The sequence below is a fragment of the Erythrolamprus reginae genome, chromosome 6 (genome assembly GCF_031021105.1).
Source record: "Erythrolamprus reginae isolate rEryReg1 chromosome 6, rEryReg1.hap1, whole genome shotgun sequence".
In the NCBI taxonomy this organism is placed as follows: domain Eukaryota; kingdom Metazoa; phylum Chordata; class Lepidosauria; order Squamata; family Dipsadidae; genus Erythrolamprus; species Erythrolamprus reginae.
The window spans coordinates 16,282,647-16,298,624 of NC_091955.1; the positions used below are offsets into that span (position 1 = coordinate 16,282,647).

General features: G+C 38.6%; 1 protein-coding gene across 3 annotated transcripts in view; it reads right to left on the bottom strand.

Moving 5' to 3' along the window:
- The window catches only part of CELSR1 (cadherin EGF LAG seven-pass G-type receptor 1), a 252,181-nt gene that overhangs the window by 86,320 nt on the left and 149,883 nt on the right, over positions 1-15,978 (bottom strand). For all 3 annotated transcript variants that reach the window (XM_070755356.1, XM_070755355.1, XM_070755358.1), the window contains exons 7-11: positions 15,203-15,366; positions 13,806-13,931; positions 6,977-7,143; positions 5,526-5,711; positions 364-477 (exon numbers count right to left, since the gene is read on the bottom strand). In XM_070755356.1, coding sequence (XP_070611457.1) covers positions 364-477; positions 5,526-5,711; positions 6,977-7,143; positions 13,806-13,931; positions 15,203-15,366 — 757 coding nt within the window. The remainder of the gene's footprint in view (positions 1-363; positions 478-5,525; positions 5,712-6,976; positions 7,144-13,805; positions 13,932-15,202; positions 15,367-15,978) is intronic.

The window sequence follows — 15,978 nt, forward strand, 5'->3', positions numbered from 1 at the left end:
TTTTGAAATTCTCTGAGGCAAAACAGGGTGGTTTTTTTTATTTATTTGTTTGTTTATTTGTTTATTTATTTATTTGTTTATTTATTATTTCTGTGCCGCCCAGTCCCGAAGGGACTGCCGCTCAGACACTATACTTCTCCGCCCACCCCCAAATAAAATTAGAGGGAACACTGCATAGTAACAAATCTAATATTTAGCAATCTAAATTACAGTTTTAAGTTAAAAAGTCCATAAAAGCAACCCCAATATATATTAAAAAACAAGCACACAATCAATCATAGACCAAAACTACACGGGCAAGGGGGAGATGTTTCAATTCCCCCATGCCTAACTCATGTAAAGTTATTTATTTTCTATTTTCACCTGTAGACAGCCATAGAAGCCCTGCTTCACCGAGATCAGATCTCCAGAGACTCCTCCTACAATAATGCTTTTCATTTTTAGTCCAGGTAACTGATTTCCAATCTGTACAGTGCTCTAAAAAGAGGAAAGAAGATTAAAGCTTTTCCACAAATTCTTAGTTACAGTATTTCACTGATAATTTTTTAAAAAATGCAACAGTAAGTCTGAAAGTGGTAATAGAAGCTATTTGTGTTGTGTTTCCGATAAGGAAGCCGTTCCAAAAGGCATAATGCCTTCCCCTGTTCAACACAATTTCAAGAAATAAGTGAAAATGATAATTAATCCTCCATAAGTGACTAAATCCAATAGAATAGAATAGAATAGAATAGAATAGAATTTTTATTGGCCAAGTGTGATTAGACACACAAGGAATTTGTCTTGGTGCAGATGCTCTCAGCGTACATAAAATAAAATATACATTTGTCAAGAATCATGTGGTACAACACTTAATGATTGTCATAGGGGTCAAAGAAGCAATGAAGAAGCAATATTAATAAAAATCTTAGGATATTTATTTATTTATTTATTTATTGGATTTGTATGCCGCCCCTTTCCAGAGACAAGTTACAGTCATACAGTCAACATGGGAGGAAATGGGTGAAAGGAATGATGAGAAAAACTAGTAGAATAGAAGTGCAGATTTAGTAGAAAGTCTGACAGTGTTGAGGGAATTATTTGTTTAGTAGAGTGATGGCGTTCGGAAAAAAACTCTTCTTGTGTCTTGTTGTCTTGGTGTGCAGTGCTCTGTAGCGACGTTTTGAGGGTAGGAGTTGAAACAATTTGTGTCCAGGATGTGAGGGGTCAGTAAATATTTTCCCCGCCCTCTTGTTGACTCGTGCAGTATACAGGTCCTCAATGGAAGGCAGGTTGGCAGCAATTGTTTTTTCTGCAGTTCTGATTCTCCTCTGATGTCTGTGTCGATCCTGTTGGGTTGCAGCACCAAACCAGACAGTTATAGAGGTGCAGATGACAGACTCAATGATTCCTCTGTAGAAGTCCAGTAGTATTAAATCTTCCAGTTGAATCCTCTATGTAGGCTTTGTTATAGCATGAAATCCATCTTGATAGAATTATAATGCCCATGAAGTTCAGCTTTCCCTGTTCTGCTAGTCGATGTTTGAAGGACTTGAAAGTTAATTAAATGTTTTCCACCCAATTCCCAACAAGAGTTCAAAAAATTTCAAATTTTATTATGACAGTCACAAATAAGAAACAGGAAAAAAGTACAGATTTTTTTTTTTAAAAAAAATGGCAAATATGAGAAAAAGGGGAGTTATAAAAAGGAAATGAGCTCAAACAATCCAAAGGGGACTTCATCAACCTTCTTCACAGGGTAAGGTGTCAAATTCTTCAGGTTCCATTGCCCAAAGGAGGCACTGCTATAAGGAAGGCATCCTTCTCAGATCCCAACAGTTGACGTTAATTGAAGGAATCCAGAGCATACGAATCCAGATTAAATTGGCTGGACAGGTATTGTGGCAAATATCTGTCCAGCCAACTGGTGGACCTCATTTTATGATTGTATAGAGATGTTGAAGAGGATGGAAGAGGAAGCAGAATCCTCAAACACCACACAAGGGAATGAATAATAATTATAATAATAATAATTTATTGGATTTGTATGCCGCCCCTCTCCGTAGATTCGGGGCAGCTAACAACAATAATAAAAACAACATGTACAATCCAATAATAAAAAACTACTAAAACCCCTATTATAAAACCAAACATACACACAAACATACCATGCATAACTTGTAATGGCCTAGGGGCAAGGGCTATCTCAGCTCCCCCATGCCTGGCGGTATAAATGAGTCTTGAGTAGTTTACGAAAGACAGGGAGGGTGGGGGCAGTTCTAATCTCCAGGGGGAGTTGGTTCCAGAGGGCCGGGGCCGCCACAGAGAAGGCTCTTCCCCTGGGGCCCGTCAAACGACATTGTTTAGTCGACGGGACCCGGAGAAGGCCAACTATGCATAACTTGTAATGGCCTAGGGGGAAGGGCTAGGGGGAAGCTCCTTCTGGCCATCAACCAAGCAGAAATGGTCCCAGAAAAAGAAAGCGAACCATAAAAAATGGTGCCTCAGCCTAGGGACCAGGTCAGAAAGACATTATGGTTGTTGATATCAAAACTGCTATTGAGGAGCACAAGGATCAATGCCACACCAGCCAGCCTGGTTCTGTTGGAGTAAGGTTTTGCAGAAGTTAGCCCACCCAGATAGCCAAAGCAACTAACCAGTATGCCTCAGACCAGGAAATCAGGAACCTTTGTCTTGAAGATAATTGGAGATGCGTACTGCAGACTTTCTTAGGAAAATATTTCTTTCTTTCATAGCAAACCTACACTAACTATTTACACAGTAGCTATCTCTCTAGCAGTTACTATACAAAGTACTCATAATTCTCTATCTACTATTCTCAGTTACAATATTCAGCTACAAGTCTTCAGCCACCACAAGCCACACTAATTCACAAGCCACCTTAAACCATATTAAGTCACAATACCTTCAAGCCAAGCCACAAGCCACACCTATGCAAAGGTGCATTGTGTATATAGTGTTCCCTCGATTTTCGCGGGTTCGAACTTCGCGGAACGTCTATACCACGGGTTTTCAAAAATATTAATTAAAAAATACTTTACGTTTCCCCCCCTATACCACGGTTTTTCCCACCCGATGATGTCATATGTCATTGCCAAACTTTCATCTGCCTTTTAAAAACTTTTTTTAATATAAACTTTAATAAATAAACATGGTGAGTAATAATTTAAATGGTTGCTAAGGGAATGGGAAATTGTAAATTTAGGAGTTTAAAGTGTTAAGGGAAGGCTTGGGATATTTGGGATAACAAGGGGACACAATCTGAAGTTAGTTGGGGGAAAGATCAAAGGCAACATGAGAAAATATTATTTTACTGAAAGAGTAGTAGATCCTTGGAACAAACTTCCAGCAGACGTGGTTGGTAAATCCACAGTAACTGAATTTAAACATGCCTGGGATAAACATATATCCATTGTAAGATAAAATACAGGAAATAGTAGAAGGGCAGACTAGATGGACCATGAGGTCTTTTTCTGCCGTCAGTCTTCTATGTTTCTACGTTTCTATACTGTTCATAGCCAAAAATAGTGTATTTACTTCCGCATCTCTACTTTGCGGAAATTCGACTTTCGCGGGCAGTCTCGGAACGCATCTCCTGCGAAAATCGAGGGAACACTGTATATACTTTTGTCAGCCAATCAGATTGCATTACAATCTGCATATTCACCGTGATTAAGCAGCTTAGCATGGTTGGAAGTTATTGCAATTCTTCTCTCTGCAAGTTGGAGTATTGCATCAGGTAGGCCCCAATCCTAACAGGTTCTACCACGTCATCTACATTTGCAACCAAAACTTTCTTAGTATTTGTTGTGGTTGGCTCTGGGCCAGCTCCTGCCCCAAGGACTGTGGGGGTGGATGTGGGTGAATCCTCCCAGTGCCAGAGGCCAGTTTTACTGCCGACTGCTTCTGACAGCAAAGTGTCTGTAGCAGATAGTGAAAGTGAAGTGGGATCCTCAGAAGAGGAAATGGCAGACAGCCCATTAAATAGTCGCCCCGTGAGTGATTCATCATCGTTATCAAAATTCAGAAGGAGAGACATTCATTGATGTCTAGGAAAGAGCAACTGCGTAAATATTACAGGAAATAAGGGAGATCACCTATGGCTGGGTGTAATTACACTAATTGGGGCTGCTGTTAAATTGTCAGCGTTTTGGCCTCTGGGCGTGGAAGTTTATCCATTCGGTGAAGGAGGACGTGTATTTTAGTTTAGTTTATTTAGATTTGTATGCCGCCCCTCTCCGAAGACTCGGGGCGGCTAACAACAATAAAAAACAATGTAACGAATCTAATATTAAAAAGTAATCTAAAAAAACCCAATTTAAGAGACCAATCATACCAACAAACATACCATGTATAAATTGTATAAGCCTAGGGGGAAAGGAGAAAATTTTCAATTCCCCCAAGCCTGACGACAGAGGTGGGTTTTAAGGAGCTTGCGAAAGGTAAGGAGGGTGGGGGCAACTCTGATATCTGGGGGGGGAGCTGGTTCCAGAGGGTCAGGGCCACCACAGAGAAGGCTCTTCTCCTGGGTCCTGCCAAATGACATTGTTTAGTCGACGGGACCCGGAGAAGGCCAACTCTGTGGGACCTAACCGGTCGCTGGGATTCGTGCAGCATAAGGTGGTCCCAGAGATATTCTGGTCCGGTGCCATGAAGGGCTTTATAGGTCATAACCAACACTTTGAATTGTGACCGGAAACTGATCGGCAACCAATGCAGACTGCGGAGTGTTGGTGTAACATGGGCATGCCTTGGGAAGCCCATGATTGCTCTCGCAGCTGCATTCTGCACGATCTGAAGTTTCCGAACACTTTTCAAAGGTAGCCCCATGTAGAGAACATTACAGTAGTCGAGCCTCGAGGTGATGAGGGCATGAGTGACTGTGAGCAGTGAGTCCTGGTCCAGATAGGGCCGCAACTGGTGCACCAGGCGTTTTGTATCAGGATTCTACAAGGACTCTCTTTGAACTGTTTCCAGGACTTTTGAACTAAATCATAGTCAAGTTTGTGAGTTGAGAACTCTTGAAGGAGCGTGGCTGTGACATCTTCACAGCTACTTGTTATCTGCTTTGTGTTTGTTTATTGTTCTTCACAGCATTCAAGGCTGTGGCTTTGAAGGTGAGCCCTTTGACTGACTAAAAGGGTGTTTGGCTCCTATTTTACTTTCGATAAAAAACAGTGCGACTTTACAACTGTGTGTGTCTGAATTCCTACCTTTGAACTTAATTGAAGGCTCGTGCCGAGAAGCCCGGCAGAACAGTATTAAATCCTGCTCTGAATTCTAACTGAAATAAGTCTAAATCATCTGTTTCCTCCAGGATTTTCACTAGCTGCAGATGCACTTGAGTTCAACATACTGACCTGGATGACACTGGGTTAAGAATAGCTGGCAGATTATAATACAACTGCTGAAGAAAAATATATTTATGAATCTATGATACAAACAATGAGAAATGATTTCATTCTGGTACAGTTCCAGCTGCCATCTATTCTGGCTCATTTTGACAAAGGTTATGGATGTCATCTTACCTGATACATGCCGTAATCCAAGGACACAACTGCAAGATACTTGATATCTTTGCCATCTTTCGCACTCTTCAACTCGATTAGCAAATGATGCCATTCGCCATCATTGATCCGCACCTGAGTCATCTTCAAACTGGCCACCTGATTCTGTCCATCATAGACCTCAAATACCACATATTTATTCAGTATCTGTTGAAACATAACAACCACCTTGAATTGCTGGGGAAATGCTGTATATACATCGAAATATACATGCAATTCTTCAGAAACAGTTATAAAAATACAGTACATTACATTTTAAGACAACTTTATTATGTATTCTTCAGTGATTAATAATTAATATGTAGACCAATATTCTATATATACTCAGTATTAGGTCTACTATGAGAGGCAACTCTCAATTAAAGAGGGTGAAAAATGGGCCTAATGAAAGTTTGGCAAGGCTGGAAATGGCCTTGGCCTCCAGAGGGTCTCCGGAGCCTGGGGAGCCTACCGAAAGTTTGGGAAGGCTAGAAACAGGCCTGTTTCTGGCTTCCAGAGTGCCTCTGGAGCCTGGGGGGAGGCTGTTTTTGCCCTCCTTGAGGCTTGAGGAAAGCCTCTGGAGCCCAGAAAGCGCAAAAATGGCCCCTCTGCCATGGTGCAGGAGGCTGACAAGGCCACACCCATGGCCACACCCACCCAGCAACCAGGCAGAGAACCCCTTGCTAAAATTTTTGAAGCCCATCCCTGAATAGGGGGAACTGAAAAGCTAGTATTTCACTCTTCTTGATCCCCATTTAAGACAGATCTGATTATAGGTTGATTGAACTCTACGGTTTTGTGATAATCAAGCATGGCCAACTCAGGTTTGTTCAATCCGCTTTACTTTGAAATACACCTGAGGCTGTACTGTTTGAATTGTCTTTATGGCTAAGCAAAGACATTTTACCATTTGCCATTTAATAATAATAATAATAATAATAATAATAATAATAATAATAATAATAATAATAATAATTTATTGGATTTGTATGCCGCCCCTCTCCCCAGACTCGGGGCGGCTAACAACAATAATAAACACAACATGTACAATCCAATAATAAAAACAACTAAAAACCCTACTATAAAACCAAACATACACACAAACATACCATGCACAACTTGTAATGGCCTAGGGGGAAGAGCTATTTCAACTCCCCCATGCCTGGCGGCATAAATGAGTCTTGAGTAGTTTACGAAAGACAGGGAGGGTGGGGGCAGTTCTAATCTCCGGGGGGAGTTGGTTCCAGAGGGCAGGGGCCGCCACAGAGAAGGATCTTCCCCTGGGGCCCGCCAAACAACACTGTTTAGTCGACGGGACCCGGAGAAGGTCAACTCTGTGGGACCTTATCGGTCGCTGGGATTCGTGCGGTAACAGGCGGTTTGTTATCTTAATGACGTTTCCTTGTTATCATTGAGTTGATAAGCTAACATACCTGTATATTAATCTTAGATGATACTCCCGCATCGGCTTGCATTAACACACCGTTAACCTTGCGAGTTCTAAACATGAGGCCAATGTACCACGGTATAGAAATAGTGATATCAAGGTTATTCCAGGTAATGATGCTTTCCCCAGTGAAACGGTGGGGAAAAGGCATTGCTATAACACAAGGCAAAGAGGAGACAAAGCAGGGTTATTTAATCAAATATTTTAGAATGAGGGGGAAATGGTCAGAACATTTTTAACTATACCAAAAATGAACATGAAAAAAAAAAGAATATTGCATGGTACCAATAAGGATAAATAAGGACAGGAGACTTTCCGTTTCTGGGATCACCTTTATTTATCATTAGAAATCCAAATATTATTAACTTAAGTCTAATGCAAAAAAATAAATAAGAAAGAAAGAGCTCTCTGTCAAGAATATAGCCTTTTTAGAGGAATATCCACTTCATTTATCTCAAGCTTTATTTCTTCGATATAATTTTAGGTTTGTTTGTTTGCTTGTTTGTTTGTTTGTTTGTTTGTTTATTGGATTTATATGCCGCCCCTCTCTGTAGACTCGGGGCGGCTAACAACAGTAATAAAAAACATCATATAAATCCAATACTAAAACAACTAAAAACCCTTATTGTAAAAACCAAACATCCCTACAAACAAACATAACATGCATAAATTGTAAAGGCCTAGGGGGAAAGAATATCTCAGTTCCCCCATGCCTGGCGGCAGAGGTGGGTTTTAAGGAGCTTACGAAAGGCAAGGACGGTGGGGGCAATTCTAATCTCCGGGGGGAGTTGGTTCCAGAGGGCCGGGGCCACCACAGAGAAAGCTTTTCCCCTGGGCCCCGCCAAATGACATTGTTTTGTTGACGGGACCCGGAGAAGGCTCACTCTGTGGGACCTAACCGGTCGCTGGGATTCATGGTTGGATTTATTTTTTTCTAAATGCTATTTTTAAAAAATCTGAAACCTCAAAATTCCTCAAAGATTTGCCTCTGGGTCCCAATCACATTTTGTGCTCGCTGTTGGCACAAGAAATACCATGTTTCTCCAAAAATAAGACCCTGTCTTATATATATTTTTGGAACCCTGAAATAAGCGCTTGGCCTTATTGCCATACACTCAAAAGCCCTGTTGGGCTTATTATTCAGGGGATGTCTTATTTGGGGGGAAACAGGGTATCTCCTATAAAGCAGGAGATGGAAATGGGTTTATAACATTGTTGAATCTCCATATAACCAAGAAACACAAATAAACAGTGGCTATATCTTAGGGTGTTCTTAGCAAAATTATCTTCACCTGTAGAAACATGTTTCTTCAGCAAAATCCGTGGCCTATCGTTTTTGTAGACAATAATATATTTTTTAACAGTGAAAAAGCTGCACAATTTAATTAAGAAGCAGCAAAATCAAAAGGAATTCTCCAGATATGGAAAATCAAGGCTATGGCAAAGGACTGTAAGATCTGTAGACCAAAATATATAGAGAATACTCCATTTCCCCACACACAGTCTAGGGAAGTTGAAGGATTCTTCCACAGAAACTGATACATAGAAACATAAAAGACTGACGGCAGAAAAAGACCTCATGGTCCATCTAGTCTGCGCTTATACTATTTCCTGTATTTTATCTTACAATGGATATATGTGTATCCCAGGCATGTTTAAATTCAGTTACTGTGGATTTACCAACCATGTCTGCTGGAAGTTTGTTCCAAGGATCTACTACTCTTTCAGTGAAATAATATTTTCTCACGTTGCTTTTGATCTTTCCCCCATACTTCTGTGGTGTGGCAACACTGAGACTGTTATTTATGCTACATAAATACTAATAAGAAGTATGAGAATATACACATTTGATTTGATAAGCCAGTATTGTAACCACCTGAAATGTTTGGTTAGATAATGCCTTGATTTCTTTCCTCATAAAGTATTATAATAATTATAATTTATTAGATTTGTATGCCCTCCCTTTCCGAAGACTACCCTGGATCAGTTTATCTGTGAATGGTCTACCATGCAATTATTTTATGTACTTTTGCCACCATCTACAATTCTAGGTGGGACATAACCAAAGGGAACTGACCTACCCCGTAGGTTTTAAAAACTTGCTTATATTACTCAATCTTTTACCTTTTGCACTGTTTGTTTGTTTGTTTGTTTATTTATTTGTTTGTTTATTTATTTATTAGATTTGTATGCCGCCCCTCTCCGCAGACTCGGGGCGGCTAACAACAGTAAAAAAACAATGTAAATAAATCTAATATTAAAAGTAATTTTTAAAAACCCCAATTTAAAGACTGTATTAATACAGTATTAACTGTATTAAGAAAAGCAGCCATGCTGCCTCCTGGACGGGAGAAAGTAACTGTTTTAACATATGTTTGTTAAATCAACTTTTTCCTTCAAATTGTACCAAAATGCCAATAAAAACTTGTATTGCGAAGTCAAAGAGAGAGAGAGAGAGAGAGAATGTATACATTTCACTGAACAGAACATAATATCTATTGTGTACAGCTCATCTGTAAAGTTTCTGCCCATTGGAGCAATACCATATATTGAATAACAATCATGTTTTTCTCAGCTGTAGTTATACAAGGGCATTGAGCTTAATGATGAATTTATAAAAGGTAACAAAATTCAGTACAATTGTATGCAGGAATGCGGTTCAGATAATTTCTGGGCCCTGGTAATAGCAAGGATGCATGTGATTTATTACTGTCAATTAAGAATCTGACAGTGTTATTTTTGCCTCCCCGAGGGGCAGCAAAATAACACATTTATAAAGGATCTGACAAGCTCAAATTTGTGGCTGCTGTGTCACCTACACCCCAGGCAGAAAGCACTTTGATCCTATGAATATATTTTGTTCCCTAATGTGCAAGACCCCAGTGCTTTTACTTCTGGGTCAATTTGGTCATTTGTTAAAAATTCTCCTTTATTGACATTACTTATTTCCCTTTATGCACATTCTGCTCCATGTAACTATCTTATAAGAAATAAGTAATTGATCTTACCTATTTATGCACCTACATTTGAAAATAGCATGAATGAAATGATTTTGAAAGTAGATTTCTGTAGAAAAATACTTATACTATACAGAAGGACTGTGTTAAGAATTTGCTTTAGCTGAACTTCTATCACCAAATTGGAACAAGAGCTTGCAACATGCATTACACAGATTCTGACTTGAATCGTGATTAGAGATTAAAATGCTGTCAAAGTTTATTACAAGAAGCCTTAGTAAGAAGTAACTATTTTATTTTACGATCTGGAAAGAATTGTATTTGTAGTAATTTGTATTTTTTATTTTTATTTCTGTTAAACTATGATACAACAGTGACCGGACTCATTCGAGACAATGATGAATCCGCATACAGATGGGAAGTTGAACAACTATCCTTGTGGCGTGACCGGAACAATCTAGAACTGAACACACTCAAAACCGTAGAAATGGTGGTAGACTTTAAGAGAAACCCTTCCACCCTTCCTCCTCTCACAATACTAGACAACACAGTATCAATAGTAGAGACCTTCAAATTTCTAGGTTCTATCATATCTCAAGACCTAAAATGGTCACCTAACATCAAAAACATCATCAAAAAAGCACAACAAAGAATGTTCTTTCTGCGCCAGCTCAGGAAGCTCAAACTGCCCAAGGAGCTGCTGATACAGTTCTATAGAGGAATCATTGAGTCTGTCATCTGCACCTCTATAACTGTCTGGTTTGGTGCTGCAACCCAACAAGATTGACACAGACTTCAGAGGATAATCAGAACTGCAGAAAAAGCAGTTGCTGCCAACCTGCCTTCCATTGAGGATCTGTATACTGCACGAGTCAAAAAGAGGGCAGGGAAAATATTTACTGACCCCTCACATCCTGGACACAAACTATTTCAACTCCTACCCTCAAAATGTTGCTACAGAGCACTGTACACCAAGACAACTAGACACAAGAACAGTTTTTTTCTGAACGCCATCACTCTGCTAAACAAATAATTCCCTCAACGCTGTCAGACTTTCTACTAAATCTGCACTTCTATTCTACTAGTTTTTCTCATCATTCCTTTCACCCATTTCCTCCCATGTTGACTGTATGACTGTAACTTGTTGCTTATATCCTAAGACTTTTATTAATATTGCTTCTTCATTGTTTATTTGACCCCATGACAATCATTAAGTGTCGTACCACATGATTCTTGACAAATGTATATTTTATTTTATGTACGCTGAGAGCATATGCACCAAGACAAATTCCTTGTGTGTCCAATCACACTTGGCCAATAAAATTCTATTCTATTCTTCTATTCTATTTATACATCTTGAATTGAAGTGTAGATGCTTATTTCTAAGAGACATAGAATTAAATTAGTAGAGCATGAAAAATACAGATATGTTAAACAGCAAACTATTTATTATGTAGAGTTATATATAAAACACAATAAGGGATGGAAGAGAGAGCAAGGTATCTCTATTTTTTTTTAATTTGTATGTACTTGTGTCTGTTTTTTGTATCATGTACTTGAATTTATATTGTTTAATAAAAAAATAAAAATAAATAAATAAAGAAGTAATTCTGGCTTAATGATTCAAAACGATTTTGCATCAGCTGAAAGGAAAACGTGAAAAGCATGAAAATCCTCAATTTTGACTGCTGTAACATAAATAACAGCAGAAAATAAGTATTGTTCACAGTAATCATTATTTGGGATCTTATTAAAGGAAATTGGCAATATAGGGAGAATCATTCTTTAATTGTTTTCTGAAAATCAATCTGATTTTCACATTTTCTTGGAAGCGTAAAGTATTCACATTTATATTCTTAAATACGCTTAGTAAATAAGAGTAACTCAAGTTCTCAGAGCACAGTTCCTTATGGAACCCAAATGTCATCAAGTAGATGGAGTTTGCAAAAGTACAGTGTTATATTTAGAAACTACTGCTTTTAAAGCCAATATGGAGGCAAAGATAACTCAGAAAGATTGGTGGAAAGCTGATGTTCTCATTGTAAATATATATTTACAGGTTGTTCTTATTGCTGATTTTTTTCCTGCAACATAAGAGCATTTGTTGAACAGTACAGTATTATCTAGGAAGTATTCTTGGGTAGGGGAGGACCCACTGAAATTCAAGGAATCTAGCCAGCATCTTTCGTGTGTATGAACTTTAAAATACACTCTCACATTCACTGCCATCTGCTAAAGAGTCATAGATGTAGACGGAGTACAGATTCCCAACCTGGGAACAAATGAAAAAATAAATACACTGTAAATCCTGAAGACTGAGGCTGCCAAATGGGAACCAAAGAATTGCAATGAAGGGTATGAATGAGAATATGTTCTCTGTTAAGATAGATATACAGTGCATTCAGCCCCCCCTTCACTTTTGTCAATTTTGTTATGCTGCAGGCTCATTATACATGTTGAAATTCATTTCCCCCCCATTAATCTACACTCAGTACCCCATATTGACAATCTCCCAATGCAGGTGTGTAAATCTTGTTGCATCATACCCCAAAAGACTCAAGGCTGTAATTCCTGCCAAAGGTATTTCAACAAAGTGCTGAGTGAAAGATCTGAATACTTGTACCATTATGATATTTTAGGTTTTTTTTTCTTTTTAATAAATTTACAGACATTTCTAAAATTCTCTTTTCACTTTGTTGTTATGGGGTACTGAGTGTACATTAATGATTTAAAAAAGTGATTTTAACCACTGTACAATAAAATCAGGCTGTAGCATCACAAAATTGACAAAAGTAAAGGAGGTCTGTATACTTACTGAATGCACTTTACAAGTGACTAAAGAAAGTCATTATTTTAATGAGTTATTAAGTGATTATTAAGAAAAATTTACTTAATTAAGCCGGTGTTATTAACTAATGGTATTATTTAATTGAAGTAAATGGGATAGGAATCATTTTAAACTGAAGCATTTTTGTTTAAAGAAGATTGAAAATTGATTTTCTGTGTTTCGAATGACTTTCCATATACTGTAGTACGTAGAGATAAAGAATATGCTACGCAATGGGCATGGCTTGCCATCCAGATGCTATAAGCCAAACTTCTCCAATTAATACCTTCACTTATGTAACTCCTAGAATTCCCAGCTAGCATGGAAATAACTGGAGGGCACATACTGGGAATTATAGTTCAAAATATTTGGAAAGTACCAAACTACAAGACCTCACCTACAAAAAGATATTGACAAAATTGAACGGGTCCAAAGACGGGCTACAAGAATGGTGGAAGGTCTTAAGCATAAAACGTATCAGGAAAGACTTCATGAACTCAATCTGTATAGTCTGGAGGACAGAAGGGAAAGGGGGGACATGATCGAAACATTTAAATATGTTAAAGGGTTAAATAAGGTCCAGGAGGTAAGTGTTTTTAATAGGAAAGTGAACACAAGAACAAGGGGGCACAATCTGAAGTTAGTTGGTGGAAAGATCAAAAGCAACATGAGAAAATATTATTTTACTGAAAGAGTAGTAGATCCTTGGAACAAACTTCCAGCAGACGTGGTTGGTAAATCCACAGTAACTGAATTTAAACATGCCTGGGATAAACATATATCCCTCCTAAGATAAAATACAAAAAATAGTATAAGGGCAGACTCGATGGATCATGAGGTCTTTTTCTGCCGTCTGTCTTCTATGTTTCTAAGAAAGATGCATTAGATTATTAGATTCCTGCTAATGCCTCCTCTGAGAGGATGACGAAGACATTTATAACACATTTAATAAACAAGGCTATTGTACAATTAAAATTTGCTCATACACAATGCAATATTTCACATAATCAAAAGCGGGATCCACTGTTTACCTTGCTCACAGTTTTTACCCCCGTATCGCAATGGGCAATCACAACTGTAAGTATTCCATTTGTTGACACAGGTACCACCATTCTGACACCAGTTTGTGGTGCAATAATTCTTCTGAGCTAAGCAACCTGCAATTAAAAAAAAAAAGTTTGTCCTCAAGTCATTCAGTAATCATGCTTTCAAGTTGTAACAAGCTGTGCTCTGGATCACTGTCATGCTTCCGAATAGCACACCTGCATTTTCTAGAATTCACGAAAAACCTTATATTGTGATCTCCAACACTCAACATTCCTTTTGTGAAGGGGAGGTATATTATAGTAAAACAAAAGTTAAAGACTTTGATAGTCAACTGTTTTCATTTCCCCTTTGAGATTAGTACATATATAAGGGACCTGGCCTACCAAGAAATATGTTTCAGAAGAACATATATGCAGAAACAATTTTCATAGGATATTATCTTAAATATATCTGCAGAAATATATTCTCTTATACAGGTAAACATGTTTAACAATTGCTCATTTAGCAGTCTTCCTTCATACCATGTTTCCCTGAAAATAAGACAGTGTCTTATATTAATTTTTGCTCCAAAAGTTGTGCTACGTCTTATATTCGGGGGGTGCCTTATATTTCTCAAATAAGACAAATTCACAGGATGAAAAGCTGACACCCCTAAAGAAAGTGTACCGTATGATACACTGATTACGGTACGGTACCTGTCAGTATGGCACCCACACACACAAACGACGGCACTTATATGGTACAACAGTGTACTCCTGCTATTGCAGCTTCCGGCCACCAGAGGAACTACAGTCTGCGCACTGTAGTGGAGACTGTAATGGCGGTGAGACAGCAGCAGACTGTGTCTGCTGTACTGGACGGTACAAAGCGATAGAAGGGGCCAGCAGGGGACGCCACTTTATCACGGTACCGCTATGAACAGCTTTGAACGGTAACGTATGTTTTTCCACCGTACCGTATGTAAACTTGACTACGCCTTATTTTCGGGGGGTGCCTTATATTAGCAAATTCTGCAAAACCTCTGACATGCCTTACTTTCGGGGTATGTCTTATTTTCGGGAAACAGGGTAGTTAGTTACTTCATGACCAATCTTTGCATCTATAATCTTTGAGGTCTATAAAGCAAAGGAAAGCTTAAGTAAGACAGTTTTTTTACTCAACCAACAATTTGCTTAATGACTGAGTCCCAAATATAGTTGCAAAGTGAAGATCACCTGTATGCACAATGTAATTACGCAGTAAATTTGAGAAATTAGCTGATGAGCAGAACTCCAGTTCTTTCTTTTTATATTTTCCTGTGCAAACATAGTACTTTCTGCATATAATTTTCAGAGAACCTAAAGTATTTTTAATTCCAATTTTATTCTTGAGTAGGTTATACCTGCAAGGGTGCCATTATTGGCTATGTAACTGGCCATATCGATGGGCTTGTTGTCAATGGATAGATTCCTCATGCAACCCACAAACTGCCTGTTATGTACAGGAAAATCTTCAGGTAAATTGGGAACACCTCCGAGCAGCAGAGGACCGGTTAAATCCAATGACCTAAAGAAATCAGAAATAAAGTGGTTTTTGACTCAGATAGGTAATGTAATCTTTTGTACAGGTGTAATAATCTCTTGTACAATAATCATATTATTGGGAATTAGATATTAGAGATTATTTCTTCCTGCTGTTACAGATTTTGTTATGACATTGAAATGAAATAACACAAATATTATTATTATTATTATTATTATTATTATTATTATTATTATTGGATTTGTATGCCGCCCCTCTCCGGAAACTCGGGGCAGCTAACAGCAATAACAAGACAGCATACAATAATAATCCAATACTAAAAACAATTAAAAACCCATTATTATAAAAACCAAACATACATACAGACATACCATGCATAAAATTGTAAAGGCCTAGGGGGAAAGAGTATCTCAATTCCCCCATGCCTGGCGGCAGAGGTGGGTTTTAAGTAGCTTACGAAAGGCAAGGAGAGTGGGGGCAATTCTAATCTCTGGGAGGAGTTGGTTCCAGAGGGCCGGGGCCGCCACAGAGAAGGCTCTTCCCCTGGGTCCCGCCAAGCGGCATTGTTTAGTTGGCGGGACCCAGAGAAGACCCACTCTGTGGGACCTAACTGGTCGCTTGGATTCGTGCAGCAGA